This window comes from Dendrobates tinctorius, unplaced genomic scaffold, assembly GCF_039654945.1.
Source record: "Dendrobates tinctorius isolate UK_male_01 unplaced genomic scaffold, ASM3965494v1 ptg000022l, whole genome shotgun sequence".
In the NCBI taxonomy this organism is placed as follows: domain Eukaryota; kingdom Metazoa; phylum Chordata; class Amphibia; order Anura; family Dendrobatidae; genus Dendrobates; species Dendrobates tinctorius.
The window spans coordinates 45,253,332-45,269,440 of NW_027361690.1; the positions used below are offsets into that span (position 1 = coordinate 45,253,332).

At 43.4% G+C, this 16,109-nt stretch overlaps 1 protein-coding gene across 2 annotated transcripts in view; it reads right to left on the reverse strand.

The window, feature by feature from the left end:
- LOC141084169 (cell surface hyaluronidase CEMIP2-like) overlaps positions 1–16,109 on the reverse strand; it is a 158,746-nt gene that overhangs the window by 94,109 nt on the left and 48,528 nt on the right. For both annotated transcript variants that reach the window (XM_073568665.1, XM_073568664.1), the window contains exons 2-3: positions 13,359–13,708; positions 1,281–1,739 (exon numbers count right to left, since the gene is read on the reverse strand). In XM_073568665.1, the coding sequence (XP_073424766.1) occupies positions 1,281–1,739; positions 13,359–13,647 (748 nt within the window). In that variant the 5' untranslated portion in view covers positions 13,648–13,708. The remainder of the gene's footprint in view (positions 1–1,280; positions 1,740–13,358; positions 13,709–16,109) is intronic.

Below are 16,109 nucleotides of genomic sequence, written 5' to 3' on the forward strand. Positions count from 1 at the left end.
TACATATATAAATACCTGTCTGTGTTCTTCATCAAATGAAATACATTTACATTTGACCAGCTTGCTTTTTCTGAAATTGCCTGTGCCCCCGACGACCAATGTGAGAAAACACGGGCCAAGCTAGTATGTGTGTATATGTGGATACAATGTGTGGATAGTCTCTGTTCTGTGATGATGTTCTGTGATTATGATTTATGTATTTGTTAAGCTATCTTAACATACACAATCACAATTTTTTGTCTTTTTTCATCTTTAAAAAACAAAATAATGTGTAAAACCTTCATGTTTTTATATGTATTTTTATGAAAAAAAAATGCCTGTGCCTTTTGTTGTTGTTTTTTTTCAAAATAATGTGTTTTAGTACTTTAGTTTTATGCTACATTTTTTTATATTACAAGTCGTGTGATTAATTGATCATGTGAACTAAAAATGGCATGTAGAATCTCAAGATGAAATGTAAAACAAAACCCACAAAAAAAACAACATTAACAGCAAAAATCAAGTCACATCAGCAACTTGCACTTTGTAGCCAATTAAAAATAAACAGAGGATATTACTGGAGAATAACTACATCAACTAGCAGAAACAAAAAACGCTGTATGCGGAACATGCCATTTTTATAACAGCAAGAAAATTTTTTTAAAAAGTCAAGTTAAAATAGAAACAAACAAACAAAAACGCTATATGCCAAGACTATTAAAAAAAACTAAATGTTGGTAAGGCCACAGTAACATAATAAGGTACAGTCTGGTAACTGGACTGTCGGTGGATGCACAGTACATAGTTCCCACTAATGCATTGCTCACCAGTATAAATGCATCTGCTGCCCACCCCCGGAAAAGGTCACACTGATGTATGTTTAGAAGTATTGGAAAAGACTGTATGCAATTTTTATAAAATGTGGAACCACCTGAATGCTACCAATGAACACTTTTATATACATCTGTACATTACATCCCGCAGGGAAGTGAAGGTAAATTATAACTGTGAGACGGACGCCATATGTGACCTGGAGTCCCACGCACAGGCTGAAAGAGGCAGCCTCGAATATTGCTCAAAAATGACACGTTTTCCTATATCTGTTGATCTATAAGACATATGGATGTTAATAAATAAGGATCTCCTTGAAATCACAGAGAGCCATGTACCGCTGACTCCTCGAAAAGGGTCTGCAATGCAACAGGTAATTCATGTAGGGAAAGCAGCATGCATCAAAGCGAAACACAGGAGGGAAAGAGGAACATAGCAGACTTCATGCATTATCCATTCCCATCACATACCAATGGACTGCACGCTGGGAGCCTTCAACGGTTTTCCTGATTTGTACATTCTCTTCTTTAGTAAAGAGAGCGCTTTACTTTGTTGAGTCTCCACCAGAAATCCCAAGTCTCCTAAGAATCGTAGCACTCGATGGAGCAGCATCGGCTTTACGTTGACTTGCAAGAGCTTTAACGGGCTAATAAGAGTGTCTGTGGGCTTCAAGTCCTGGTCACAGTTGTCATAAGGAAAAATACTCCAAGCTGGTTCAGGTCCTAAAGCAGATACTAAAACATGGCGAGACAGTTTGAGTAGTACATCACAGGGCCAGGTCTTCCCTTTCCATTGCATGTCCAGGTGGTGGCCGCCATTTGTCAGGACATCGTCTCTCAATACTGGGATCTCAAGTGTGAACCTTTTCATGGCACTGAGTTCCGGGTGTCTCAATGTGATGATATCATCAAAAGTGCTGTTTGGCAATACTAAACACAGAATAAAACTGAGGTTGGTCATTGTAGAATAGCCAGATAAGTATAACAAGTCACTTGGTCTTGGATCTTCAAACCGTACAACAGAAACACTGGCCTTATTGCTGAGAGCAGGGACCATGTTTTCCTATTAATGTAGGACCACTGCTGCCAGGGATAACTGCAACCATTGATACAAAGATAAGGGTCATTTCATCAAAAATAGTGGTTTGTATGCCAAATTTTGCAACATTTCTATGCAGCAGCCCCAAAGTCTGCATTCTGTAGGCCTTCTTCAGTAACTGTTCCCCATTCACTGCGGTGGTCTTGTCCATGACCTGCAGCCAGGCCATTGTAAGTATGCTATAGGGATGTCCATGTGACATTTAGCATAAAACTGTGACTGGCGGGACACAGACGACTGAGACAGTGCATGAGGCCATAGTTACTGAGTAAGACCTCATTCAGATGTCCGTGTTTGCTCATGTGGGAAAAAAATGATGAGTGTCGTCAGCGTATGGTCAGTTTTACCATCAGTGCTTTTCACATATGGATAAATAAATAAATTACAAATCTTGTCCTATTCTTTACAATGTTAATTGTGGACGTTACTGACGACATCTGCGTGCCATCTATGATTTTCATAGACTTGTTATGGCACTTGTCATCTGCGCTGCCAGTAAAAAACAGACATGTCTCTGTGATGTTTGCACAGACACATGATCTGCAAAAAAGACACATGATCTGCAAAAAAGACACAGACATGTGAACAGCCCCATAGACTATAATGGGCACATGTACTATCACAGATAGAACACAAATGTGTAACGTGGACGTCTGACTGAGGCCTTACAGATGGTAGAAAGTTATTTTCTACAATTAGCACATTGGATGGGTTGACATTTAAAGACATTTCCATTGAAATTGAAACAGTAGTTGATATGGTCTTTTCCCATGCAGATCTGCCTCTATACCTGTTATTGTGCATTAGACATTCTCCATCTATATATTTAGAAATATCAGATAAAAATCCCATTCCACGTAAAAAATAGGTTTTCTATAATCAAATCGCTAACTTTCTGTGGGTGACCACTTTGTCCGTACAAGTAATATACCTAGCGGAGGACGTTCAGTATGACGGGGATGAGGAATAGACTGAGCGAAAATCAAGTGATTAACAAGGAAACTGTAAGTTCTCTAAGAAACAAACCAGACAGGCCTAAATGCATCTGCACTAGTGTTGAGCATTCCGATACCGCAAGTATCGGGTATCGGCCGATACTTGCTGTATCGGAATTCCGATACCGACATCCGATATTTTTTCAATATCGGGCATCGGAATCGGAAGTTCAAAGTTGATTGACAGCCGAAATGACGTCATCATGATGCGCGGTGTGTGCGCATCATGATGCGCCGTCATTTCGGGCCTTCCGGGGGTCTCTGCCGGCCTGCCGGGGGGCTGTGCCGGCCTGCCGGGGGGCTGTGTGGACTGCCCGGGGTCCCTAGTCTCACTTTATGGTAAAAGCTGTGTGGGAATACACTTTTTTTTTTTAAGTGGCGGAGGAATACAGTGCGGAAGGATACCTACCTTCCGTCATTGGATTCCTGCAGCCCGTAGTGAGCGGCAGCATCAGCTGATGCTGCAGTTCTCTACCCAAGATCGTCGTGGGACACACTCGTGGACTGCTTCGGATCATGGGTGAGTATTTTTGTGGTTTGTTATGTTAATATTTATTCCGTAGACGACAATGGCTTCGGGGAACAATGTGACAAGTATTGGTAAGTATGTTACTCTATGTTATATGTACTGTATGTCTATGTATGTATTGTATGAATGTATTGTATGTAGCATGCATGTAGTATGTATGTAGTATGTATGTAGCATGTAGTATGTATGTAGCATGTATGTAGTATGTATGTAGCATGCATGTAGTATGTATGTAGTATGTATGTAGCATGTAGTATGTATGTAGCATGCATGTAGTATATATGTAGTATGTATGTAGTATGTATGTAGTATATATGTAGCATGTAGTATGTATGTAGCATGCATGTAGTATGTATGTAGTATGTATGTAGCATGCATGTAGTATGTATGTAGTATGTATGTAGCATGTAGTATGTATGTAGCATACATGTAGTATATATGTAGTATGTATGTAGCATGTAGTATGTATATAGCATGTAGTATGTATGTAGCATGCATGCAGTATGTATGTAGCATGCATGTAGTATGTATGTAGTATGTATGTAGCATGTAGTATGTATGTAGCATGCATGTAGTATGTATGTAGCATGCATGTAGTATATATGTAGTATGTATGTAGTATGTATGTAGCATGTAGTATGTATGTAGTATGTATGTAGCATGTAGTATGTATGTAGTATGTATGTAGCATGTAGCATGCATGTAGTATATATGTAGTATGTATGTAGCATGTAGCATGTATGTAGCATGCATGTAGTATATATGTAGTATGTATGTAGCATGTAGTATGTATGTAGCATGCATGTAGTATGTATGTAGCATGCATGTAGTATATATGTAGTATGTATGTAGTATGTATGTAGCATGTAGTATGTATGTAGTATGTATGTAGCATGTAGTATGTATGTAGTATGTATGTAGCATGTAGCATGCATGTAGTATATATGTAGTATGTATGTAGCATGTAGCATGTATGTAGCATGCATGTAGTATGTATGTAGTATGTATGTAGCATGTAGTATGTATGTAGCATGCATGTAGTATGTATGTAGTATGTATGTAGCATGTAGTATGTATGTAGCATGCATGTAGTATGTATGTAGCATGCATGTAGTATATATGTAGTATGTATGTAGTATGTATGTAGCATGTAGTATGTATGTAGTATGTATGTAGCATGTAGTATGTATGTAGTATGTATGTAGCATGTAGCATGCATGTAGTATATATGTAGTATGTATGTAGCATGTAGCATGTACAGTCATATGTAAAAGTTTGGGCACCCCTATTAATGTTAACCTTTTTTCTTTATAACAATTTTGGTTTTTGCAACAGCTATTTCAGTTTCATATATCTAATAACTGATGGACTCAGTTATATTTCTGGATTCAAATGAGGTTTATTGTACTAACAGAAAATGTGCAATCTGCATTTAAACAAAATTTGACCGGTGCAAAAGTATGGGCACCCTTATCATTTTCTTGATTTGAACACTCCTAACTACTTCTTACTGACTTCCTGAAGCACTAAATTGGTTTTGTAACCTCATTAAGCTTTGAACTTCATAGCCAGGTGTATCAAATCATGAGAAAAGGTATTTAAAGTGGCCACTTGCAAGTAGTTCTCCTTTTAGATTCTCCTATGAAGAGTGGCATCATGGGCTCCTCAAAACAACTCTCAAATGATCTGAAAACAAAGATTATTCAACATAGCTTTTCAGGGGAAGGATACAAAAAGTTGTCTCAGAGATTTAACCTGTCAGTTTCCACTGTGAGGAACATAGTAAGGAAATGGAAGAACACAGGTACAGTTCTTGTTAAGCCCAGAAGTGGCAGGCCAAGAAAAATATCAGAAAGGCAGAGAAGAATGGTGAGAACAGTCAAGGACAATCCACAGACCACCTCCAAAGACCTGCAGCATCATCTTGCTGCAGATGGTGTCACTGTGCATCGGTCAACAATACAGCGCACTTTGCACAAGGAGAAGCTGTATGGGAGAGTGATGCGAAAGAAGCCGTTTCTGCAAGCACGCCACAAATAGAGTCGCCTGAGGTATGCAAAAGCACATTTGGACAAGCCAGTTACATTTTGGAAGAAAGTCCTGTGGACTGATGAAACAAAGATTGAGTTGTTTGGTCATACAAAAAGGCGTTATGCATGCGCTGTATTGTTGACCGATGCACAGTGACACCATCTGCAGCAAGATGATGCTGCAGGTCTTTGGAGGTGGTCTGTGGATTGTCCTTGACTGTTCTCACCATTCTTCTTCTCTGCCTTTCTGATATTTTTCTTGGCCTGCCACTTCTGGGCTTAACAAGAACGGTACCTGTGTTCTTCCATTTCCTTACTATGTTCCTCACAGTGGAAACTGACAGGTTAAATCACTGAGACAACTTTTTGTATCCTTCCCCTGAAAAGCTATGTTGAATAATCTTTGTTTTCAGATCATTTGAGAGTTGATTTGAGGAGCCCATGATGCCACTCTTTATAGGAGAATCAAATAGGAGAACTACTTGCAAGTGGCCACTTTAAATACCTTTTCTCATGATTTGATACACCTGGCTATGAAGTTCAAAGCTCAATGAGGTTACAAAACCAATTTAGTGCTTCAGGAAGTCAGTAAAAAGTAGTTAGGAGTGTTCAAATCAAGAAAATGATAAGGGTGCCCATACTTTTGCACCGGTCAAATTTTGTTTAAATGCAGATTGCACATTTTCTGTTAGTACAATAAACCTCATTTGAATCCAGAAATATAACTGAGTCCATCAGTTATTAGATATATGAAACTGAAATAGCTGTTGCAAAAACCAAAATTGTTATAAAGAAAAAAGGTTAACATTAATAGGGGTGCCCAAACTTTTACATATGACTGTATGTAGCATGCATGTAGTATATATGTAGTATGTATGTAGTATGTATGTAGCATGTAGTATGTATGTAGCATGCATGTAGTATGTATGTAGCATGCATGTAGTATATATGTAGTATGTATGTAGTATGTATGTAGCATGTAGTATGTATGTAGTATGTATGTAGCATGCATGTAGTATATATGTAGTATGTATGTAGCATGTATGTAGCATGTAGCATGTATGTAGCATGCATGTAGTATATATGTAGTATGTATGTAGTATGTATGTAGCATGTAGTATGTATGTAGCATGCATGTAGTATGTATGTAGCATGCATGTAGTATATATGTAGTATGTATGTAGTATGTATGTAGCATGTAGTATGTATGTAGTATGTATGTAGCATGTAGTATGTATGTAGTATGTATGTAGCATGCATGTAGTATATATGTAGTATGTATGTAGCATGTAGCATGTATGTAGCATGCATGTAGTATATATGTAGTATGTATGTAGTATGTATGTAGCATGTAGTATGTATGTAGCATGCATGTAGTATGTATGTATGTAGTATTTTTTTTTTTTTTTTTTACATTCAACACATTAGCCGGATGATGGGACTACTACTGTCCCATCATTGGCTAATGTGTCAATCACTGTCATGGTAGCAGGCATCGCCCGATGGGACTTGTAGTCCCATCGGACGATGCCTGCACAGACCCCCGGACATCAGCACAGCCCCCCGGCAGGCCGGCACAGCCCCCCGGCAGGCCGGTACAGACCCCCACAGGGTGCACAGACCCCGGGCAGTCCGCACAGCCCACCGGCAGGCCGGCACAGACCCCCGGCAGGCCGGCAGAGACCCCCGGAAGGCCCGTACAGACCCCCGAGAGGCTGTACAAGGGCAGGAAAGGGTTTTTCCAATTCCGATACCGGAAGTCTCATAGACTTGAATGGGACTTCCGGTATCAGCATCGGCGATACCGATACTTTTTTTAAAGATCGGCCGATCCATTCCGATCCGATATTTTGAAGTATCGGACGGTATCGCTCAACTCTAATCTGCACTAATCCAGGGTGCAGCGGACCCAAGTAAAATGGCAGCTGCACAGGTGCATAAATACCAAATGAAACAGCCAGCCTACAATCAGGGATTGGCCGTGTGGTACACCAGTGCAGAAGAAATAATCCGCATGTGGCAGTGTTCACACAGGGAATGCAGGGCTTCTGGCTCACAACCTCTTAGTAACACCATATATGGGGGCTGCCCAGTGCCAACTAGAATGCATCCCGTGTGAACAGAGGCCACAAGTTTGCAGAACCATTTGGGCCCAACTGCACCCTGAAAGAAATATAAAAAGTGCACAAACAACATATCAATATATGTAAGGTATTGGTTGATATTAAGGCCTTAATACAGAAGCTGGCAAACTGCGTCAAAGTTCCTTACACTTGCCAGTCCTACTCTAACATGAAAACCTCAAAAATAGGAAAAAATCATCCAAAAAATTCAGATACAAACCAGACGGAAGCCCTGCATTCCGTGTGAACACTGCCACATGCGGATTATTTCTTCTGCACTGGTGTACCACACGGCCAATCCCTGATTGTAGGCTGGCTGTTTCATTTGGTATTTATGCACCTGTGCAGCTGCCATTTTACTTGGGTCCGCTGCACCCTGGATTAGTGCAGATGCATTTAGGCCTGTCTGGATTGTATCTGAATTTTTTGGAGGATTTTTTCCTCTTTTTGAGGTTTTCATGTTAGAGTAGGACTGGCAAGAGTAAGGAACTTTGACGCAGTTTGCCAGCTTCCATATTAAGGCCTTAATATCAACCAATACCTTACATATATTGATAAGTTCTCTAGGAAGTAGTGTAAGTGGGTAAGTACGGGGACACAGCTGTCACTAATGACACATAAGTCACATGTATGTAACACTTGGTTCTCCATCTGTTACTGAAAGACAAGACAAACTATAGCAGATGGCGGCTAGCAGGGAATTCTGCCACAACATATTGTCTACTTTTACTCAAAATATACTAAAAAGGCCAGTTACAAGGCACCAAGGACTTCACATTCTGCACAGTTATCATGGGAGGCCATTAGAGGAGTACAAAGGCCTCTAAAGGAGCATAGACGGGCTTTCAAAAAACCGCCTTTATCTGCTATTCGACGGAAAGTTTCAATTCTGATTATAGATAGAAATTAGTAGCAGTAAAACTCGACACTGAAGGTGAATACGTGGCAAAAATTGTGAGTTTATTTCCAACAGATTAGTCCGTAGTTAACAGCTGGCAGATATGACGTTTCGGTCCCGTATGGGCGTTCATCAGATAAATGCTGTACTGCTGTGATGGAGAGTATGTGATTCTCACTATGGCCAGTGGGAATTGTAGGGACAGAATTGGTTAGTCTGATAAACAGGTATGTCTGTGCTGAGGTATTGTGGCGAAAGTCACTAACAGGAGGCGCTTTTGCCACCTTGACTGACGAGTTTTACTGCTACTAAATACACGTATTGGAAGCATACTCAGGCACCTGATCTACCCACACCAGAGTGCAGTCTGTGATTTTTCCATAGATACAGTGGGGAAAATAAGTATTTGATACACTGCCAATTTTGCAAGTTTTCCTACCTATAAAGAATGGAGAGGGCTGTCATTTTTTATCGTATTTACACTTCAACTGTGAGAGACAGAATCTAAAAATGAAATCCACAAAATCACATTTTATGATTTTAACATAATTCATTTGCATTTTATTGCATGAAATTAAGTATTTGATACAATAGAAAAGCAGAATGTACGGTAATATTTGGTACAGAAACTGTTATGAATAGGTCACCGAGGAGAAAAAAGCAAAACAAGCTAAGTCACAGAAAACCAGAGTGGTTGGTAACTATGCAGATTGCAGATCCCTGATCTTACCACATAACTAGCAGTAGCCGTGGAGGGGGCCTACGATGTTCCTAGACGCCTCGTCACGGCCGGAGGACTAAATAAGCCTAAAGTAAGGAAAGGGAAAACTAACTGCCCCTTGAGCAGACCCCAAAGGAATAGATAACCCCCACACATGTATTGATGGTGAAACAAGATGAAGGCACAAACACAGGCAGGAAAATAGGCTGAGCAAATGATGGGGCTCAAACTAACTAGACAGGAAAGGAAAGGAAAGATACTGTCTGCAACCTGCAAAAAACCCTACAAAAATCATGTCCAACACTTCTGATAGCAAAATTAACCCTGAAGTCACTAGACTTCTCCCACTATATCAGCACTCTGAAATATTCTGAGACAGAGCAAAAAGAGACCGAACTAGTAAGGGACAAAAAGCCAATTGGCAAAATACTGATAAATAAGAGTGGAAATTCAGCACAGCCCCCAGCAGGGGCTGGCTGACCACACCAAAAAAATGAATAGACCAACAAAATCAAGTGTGAACATTAGCAGAAAAACTTAGCTTTAGATGACTGGAACAGAGCTGAAAACCAAGAGCTGACAAGCCAGAAGGAATCACCAGCAACTGAATAGGGCGTTGGCTGTCTTAAATCCTATCTGAGACTCCTGAGATCCAATTGTCATCCTCATTCTCAGGTGGCAGATCTCCACCGATCAAATCAGCTTCTCTACCTCCTGCTACCACCAGAGGGAGTCTGGAAGGAGAACTCACAACTGGTGAACCAGAGAATGAACTCACAAGAAACCTTTTGTTTGAAATTACAGAGGTCAGACGTTTCCTGTAGTTCTTGACCAAGTTTGCACACACTGCAACAGGGATTTTGGCCCACACCTCCATACAGATCATCGCCAGATCTTTCAGCTCCCTTCCAAAATTTTTCTAAGGGCTCAGCTCTGGAGACTAACTAGACCACACCAAGACCTTGAAATGCTTCTTACAGAGCCACTTCTTTGTTGCCCTGGCTGTGTGTTTCGGGTCATTGTCATGCTGGAAGACCCAGCCATAAACCATTTTCAATTCTCTTACTGAAGGAAGGAGGTTATTGGCCTAAATCTTGTGATACATGACCTCATCCATCAACCCTTCAATAAAGTACAGTCATCCTGTCTCCATTGCAAAAAAAGATCCCCCAGTGTATAATGTTTCCCCCACCATGCTTCATGGATGGGACGGTGTTCTTGTGGTTGTACTCATCCTTCTTACTCCAAACACGGTGAGTGGTGTTGATGCCAAAAAGTATTTTGGACTCATCTGATCACATGACCTTCTCCCATGTCTCCTCTGGACCATCCAGATGATCATTGTCAAACTTCAAACGGGCCTGGTAATGTGCTGGTGTGAGCAGGGGGACCTTGGGTGCCCTGCATGATTTTAATCCATGATGGTGTAGTGTGTTACTAACAGTAATGTTTGAGACTGTGATCCCAGCTCTCTTCAAGTCATTGACCAGGTCTTCCCTTGCAGTTCTGGGCTGAATCCTGACCTTTCTCAGAATCATCTTTACCCCACAGGGTGAGATCATGCATGGAGTCCCGGACCGAGGAAGATTGACAATCATCGTGTTTCTTCCATTTTCTAATAATTCTGCCAATAGTTGTTGCCTTCTCACCAAGCTGCTTGCCTATTGTCCTGTAGCCTGTCCCAGCCTTGTGCAGGTCTATAATTTTGTCCCTAGTGTCCTTAGACAACTCTTTGGACTTGGCCATGGTGGAGAGGTTAAAGTGTGATTGATTATGTGTGGACAGGTGTCTTTTATACAGGTAACGAGTTCAAACAGGTGCAATCAATACAGGTAATGAGTGCAGAGTAGGAGGGCTGTTAAAGAAAAATTAGCTGTTTGTGAGAGCCAGATTTCTTGCTGATTGGTAGATGATCAAATACTTATTTCAAAATACAATTTAATTATATAAAAATCATACAATGTGATTTTCTGGATTTTATTTTTAGATGCTGTCTCTCACAGTTGAAGTGTACCTACGATAAAAATTACAGACCTCTCCATTCTTTGTAGGTAGGAAAACTTGCCAAATTGTCAGTGTATCAAATACTTATTTGCCCCACTGTAGATAGTGAACTTAATGGATTGGTAAGACCCCACTAGTGTCCACAGCAGAGACACAAAGGGGTCTGCATCCCTCTCCGATATGGTAGATATGGGTAGCACAGATTGTGTGGCCTAATGGTTTCTGTAATTTCTTATATCATTGGCCCAGTTACATGGCTGAAGTAATCAAATCTCACCTAAATTTAACAAAACGAGAGGATGACTTACCTGAGAAATGATATATTAAACCATCAGGATTACCCCAGCTCATAAATCCCACCTGCCGCCTCTATTAGAGACTGAAGGCCTCTACGGAGTGCTAGCTCTGAAACGGGAAACTGCAGATACACTGAGGGCAGGATAATTCCAGCTATTGGATCGACCCTCCTTATTACGGAGGTCGCAGTGGAAGGGTCCCGTGGGATTGTGCCCAATGGCATGGTCATACAGAGTCTTTTTTAATTGCACCTGATTGCGGTTTTCAGTTCTGATGCTGGTTTTGAAGCATTTTTTCCAACCGTTTCTGCAGCCTTTTTACTTCAGTGTCAAGTTTGGTGCTGGTTCCACAAGGATACGGCATTAAAGAAGTGATGTACAACTTGTTTTTTGCCTATGTAAAACCTCATTAGAAAATAAACTTGTAGTTTTCGCACTGAATGCAATAGTAAGCTTTTTTTAAAGGGTATTTAAAGGGTTTGTCCACTACTTGGACAACTACTTCTCAAATACTATGTTTATCAGTGTAAAAATAAAAATAACAGATACTCACCTCCGACACTGGTGCCATTGCAGCAATGGAAGCCCTGGGTCTTGCAAAACATTATTAAGCCATGTGAGCACTGCAGACAATCAGTGGTCACACTTCCTTTGGACGAACCTCGGAAGTGTGAAAACCGCAGCCCAATAGTGGCCACTGTCTGACTATAGTGCTCACGTGGCAAAGCAATGTCACACAAGCCTCGTGAGACCAGGAGGTGCGTATCTGTTATTTTACACTGGGGAATATAGTATTTAAGAAGGGGATGTCCAAGTAGTGGACCACCCCTTTAAAGTGTTTTTTATGAAGTATGTGGAGGAATGTCTAATCTAATGTGCATTTAGAAATACTCTGTGTAAACATACTTTTAAAGGGAATCCATCACTAGGGTTTTGAGAGAGTGGCATAGTGTAGGGGCAGAAACCCTGATTCCAGTGATGTATCACTTACTGGGGTGCTTGCTGCCATTCTGATAAAATCACTGTTTTCTCTGCTGCAGATCTATCTGTTCTCTGAATACTGAGCTCTGTATAACCCCGGCTACACCACTGATTGGCAGCTTTCTAAGTACACTGTGCATAGGCAGAAAGCTGCCAATCCATTGTGGGGGCAGGTTTATACAGAGCTCATGAATATGGAGGACTATAAGGCAGCAGGTTTACAAGTCCTCGTTGGTGATAATATCCTGCTGAAGCCCGGTAAGTGACATCGCTGGAATCAGGGTCTCAGTTAGAGCATGAGCCGAGCGTCCGTGCTCTGATCCTCTCACATGAGAGAATGGCAGCACAGGTGCGGAGGAGACGGAGAAAGTCATTTCTCCATCTCCTCTATTGCCGTCATCCTCGGTAGTCGTACTGCACTTGGATGACGTCTGAGTGCAGTCTGATGATTCACATGCACCCTTAGACTTTTATAGATGCATGTGACCTTATTCTCAGATGCACCCGCAGAATGCTGCGATTATTTTCTCATGCTGAATCGGCATAACAGTACATGGGACATGTAGCATACCAGTACTGTACACGTTTGTGTCACTGGGAGAACATAGTGAGTACCCAGTCTGCAGCGGCCATGTAGAAACAGCTGGTAATTCCCTGGGGCTCTGTGCACATCTGGATTTCTCTGACAGTATAAGTGGCTTTAGATGAGCACTGTTCTGGAGACAAGCCCCTTCCTACAGTAGACCCAGAGGTTTACCCCTGGGAAGAGTCACATTACACAAACTCTGACTACTACTTTTTGCAGCGTAAACTAAAACCAGGCGCTGCGCTCTTTATCTTGCCCCCCAGATCACCCAGATCCTGCTTACTAACAGTTTGGGTCTCCTGCTTCACAGATCGTCCGGGACAGCAGCATCAAAATGAAGAAGACGGCAGCCAATGAAGACCCTGGCAGAGACTGTGGGGGTACGGTCAGTCTTCTCATTAGGAACTGTCCCAGGCAGAGGCGGGTGCCCCCATCCTGCACATGGCTCCGGGGCTCCTTGAGATGACATGATGTGCCCGTGTACATTTCTTGATGCCACGCGGTGCCACGCTGCGGTTGAAGACATCTGTGGATAATGTAGCGTAGTCTGTTGTCTTTAAAGGTGCAGCATCTCATAGTGAATCTTCAGTCTATCCCTGCAGCATATGGACTGGCGGAGGCTGGGCGCCCGGCGGGTCTGTAAATGAGATCCATAAGTGAATGATTCATGGAGTACGAGACAAGACAGATGATTGTACGGCCGCGTGTACATGCTGCACATAAGACCCCAAGTACAACTAGATAATGACCCAACTCTTTTGCAGACAGAAACTACAAAGCCATCTGGAAGACGGATCAAATAGCAGAGCGGTGTAGTCAGTAGTCAGCCGCAGATGCAGGCAAGACACATGAAAGGATCATATCACGTAAAACAGTAATGCAGCGGACGGACCCTTCACTTATCAGGGGGTAGGAAGATATTCTGCAAGAAATTGGTCAATTTATGCCCAAACGTTCTATTTACGAAGCGCTGCCCAAATTACCGTTCTTACATTGCAAAAAGAAAGGGCTGCTGAGGTCCTCAATCTGCAATCTGTATTACTCCACGGCCACACCATGTTTCTCAAGAGAAAAATGGCGGTGAGAAGTTTTTGCCGAAATCTGGTTTTATGTAAGTTGAGTCACATTCTCAAACAGATAGTTCACCCATGCTTAAAGGGGTTGTCATATAATATTCACTTTTCATAAAGGGCTTGTCCACTTTCGCACAATCCCCAGTTTCATTAATTAAGAATCCCATATAAAATGAAGTACACCCAGCTCCGGGGCAGCAGCGGCCGCTCTGTGGTGCTGCTCATCCTTTCTCCATCAGGGCGGCCTCTCTGTGGTGCTGCTCATCCTTTCTCCATCAGGGCGGCTGCTCTGTGGTGCTGCTCATCCTTTCGCCAACAGGGCGTCCGCTCTGTGGTTGCTGCTTATTCTTTCTCCATCAGGGCGGCCGCTCTGTGGTGCTGCTCATCCTTTCTCCAACAGGGCGGCCGTTCTGTGGTGCTGCTCATACTTTTCCATCAGGACGCCCGCTCTGTGGTTGCTGCTTATCCTTTCTCCAACAGGGTGGCCGCTCTGTGGTGCTGCTCATCTTTTCTCCAACAGGGTGGCCGCTCTGTGGTGCTGCTCATACTTTCTCCAACAGGGCGGCCGTTCTGTGGTGCTGCTCATACTTTCTCCATCAGGACGCCCGCTCTGTGGTTGCTGCTTATCCTTTCTCCAACAGGGTGGCCGCTCTGTGGTGCTGCTCATCCTTTCTCCAACAGGGCGGCCGTTCTGTGGTGCTGCTCATACTTTCTCCATCAGGACGCCCGCTCTGTGGTTGCTGCTTATCCATTCTCCAACAGGGTGGCCGCTCTGTGGTGCTGCTCATCTTTTCTCCAACAGGGCGGCCGTTCTGTGGTGCTGCTCATACTTTCTCCATCAGGACGCCCGCTCTGTGGTTGCTGCTCATACTTTCTCCATCAGGACGGCCGCTCTGTGGTGCTGCTCATACTTTCTCCATCAGGACGCCCGCTCTGTGGTTGCTGCTCATACTTTCTCCATCAGGACAACCGCTCTGTGGTGCTGCTCATACTTTCTCCATCAGGGTGGCCGCTCTGTGGTGCTGCTCATCCTTTCTCCAACAGGGCGTCCGCTCTTTGGTTGCTGCTCATTCTTTCTCCATCAGGACGGCTGCTCTGTGGTGCTGCTCATCCTTTCTCCATCAGGATGGCTGCTCTGTGGTGCTGCTCATCCTTTCTCCATCAGGGCGGCCGCTCTGTGGTTGCTGCTCATTCTTTCTCCATCAGGACGGCTGCTCTGTGGTTGCTGCTCATTCTTTCTCCAACAGGGTGGCCGCTCTGTGGTTGCTGCTCATCCTTTCTCCATCAGGACGCCCGCTCTGTGGTTGCTGCTTATCCTTTCTCCAACAGGGTGGCCGCTCTGTGGTGCTGCTCATCTTTTCTCCAACAGGGCGGCCGTTCTGTGGTGCTGCTCATACTTTCTCCATCAGGACGCCCGCTCTGTGGTTGCTGCTCATCTTTTCTCCATCAGGGTGGCCGCTCTGTGGTGCTGCTCATCTTTTCTCCATCAGGACGCCCGCTCTGTGGTTGCTGCTCATCTCTTCTCCATCAGGGTGGCCGCTCTGTGGTGCTGCTCATCTTTTCTCCAACAGGGCGGCCGCTCTGTGGTGCTGCTCATCTTTTCTCCATCAGGGCGGCCGCTCTGTGGGTACTGCTCATACTTTCTCCATCAGGACGGCCGCTCTGTGGTGCTGCTCATCTTTTCTCCATCAGGGCGGCCGCTCTGTGGGTACTGCTCATACTTTCTCCATCAGGGCGGCCGTTCTGTGGGTACTGCTCATACTTTCTCCATCAGGACGGCCGCTCTGTGGTGCTGCTCATGTTTTCTCCATCAGGGTGGCCGCTCTGTGGTTGCTGCTCATACTTTCTCCATCAGGGCGGCCGCTCTGTGGGTACTGCTCATACTTTCTCCATCAGGACGCCCGCTCTGTGGGTGCTGCTCATCCTTTCTCCATCAGGGCGGCCGCTCTGTGGGTACTGCTCATC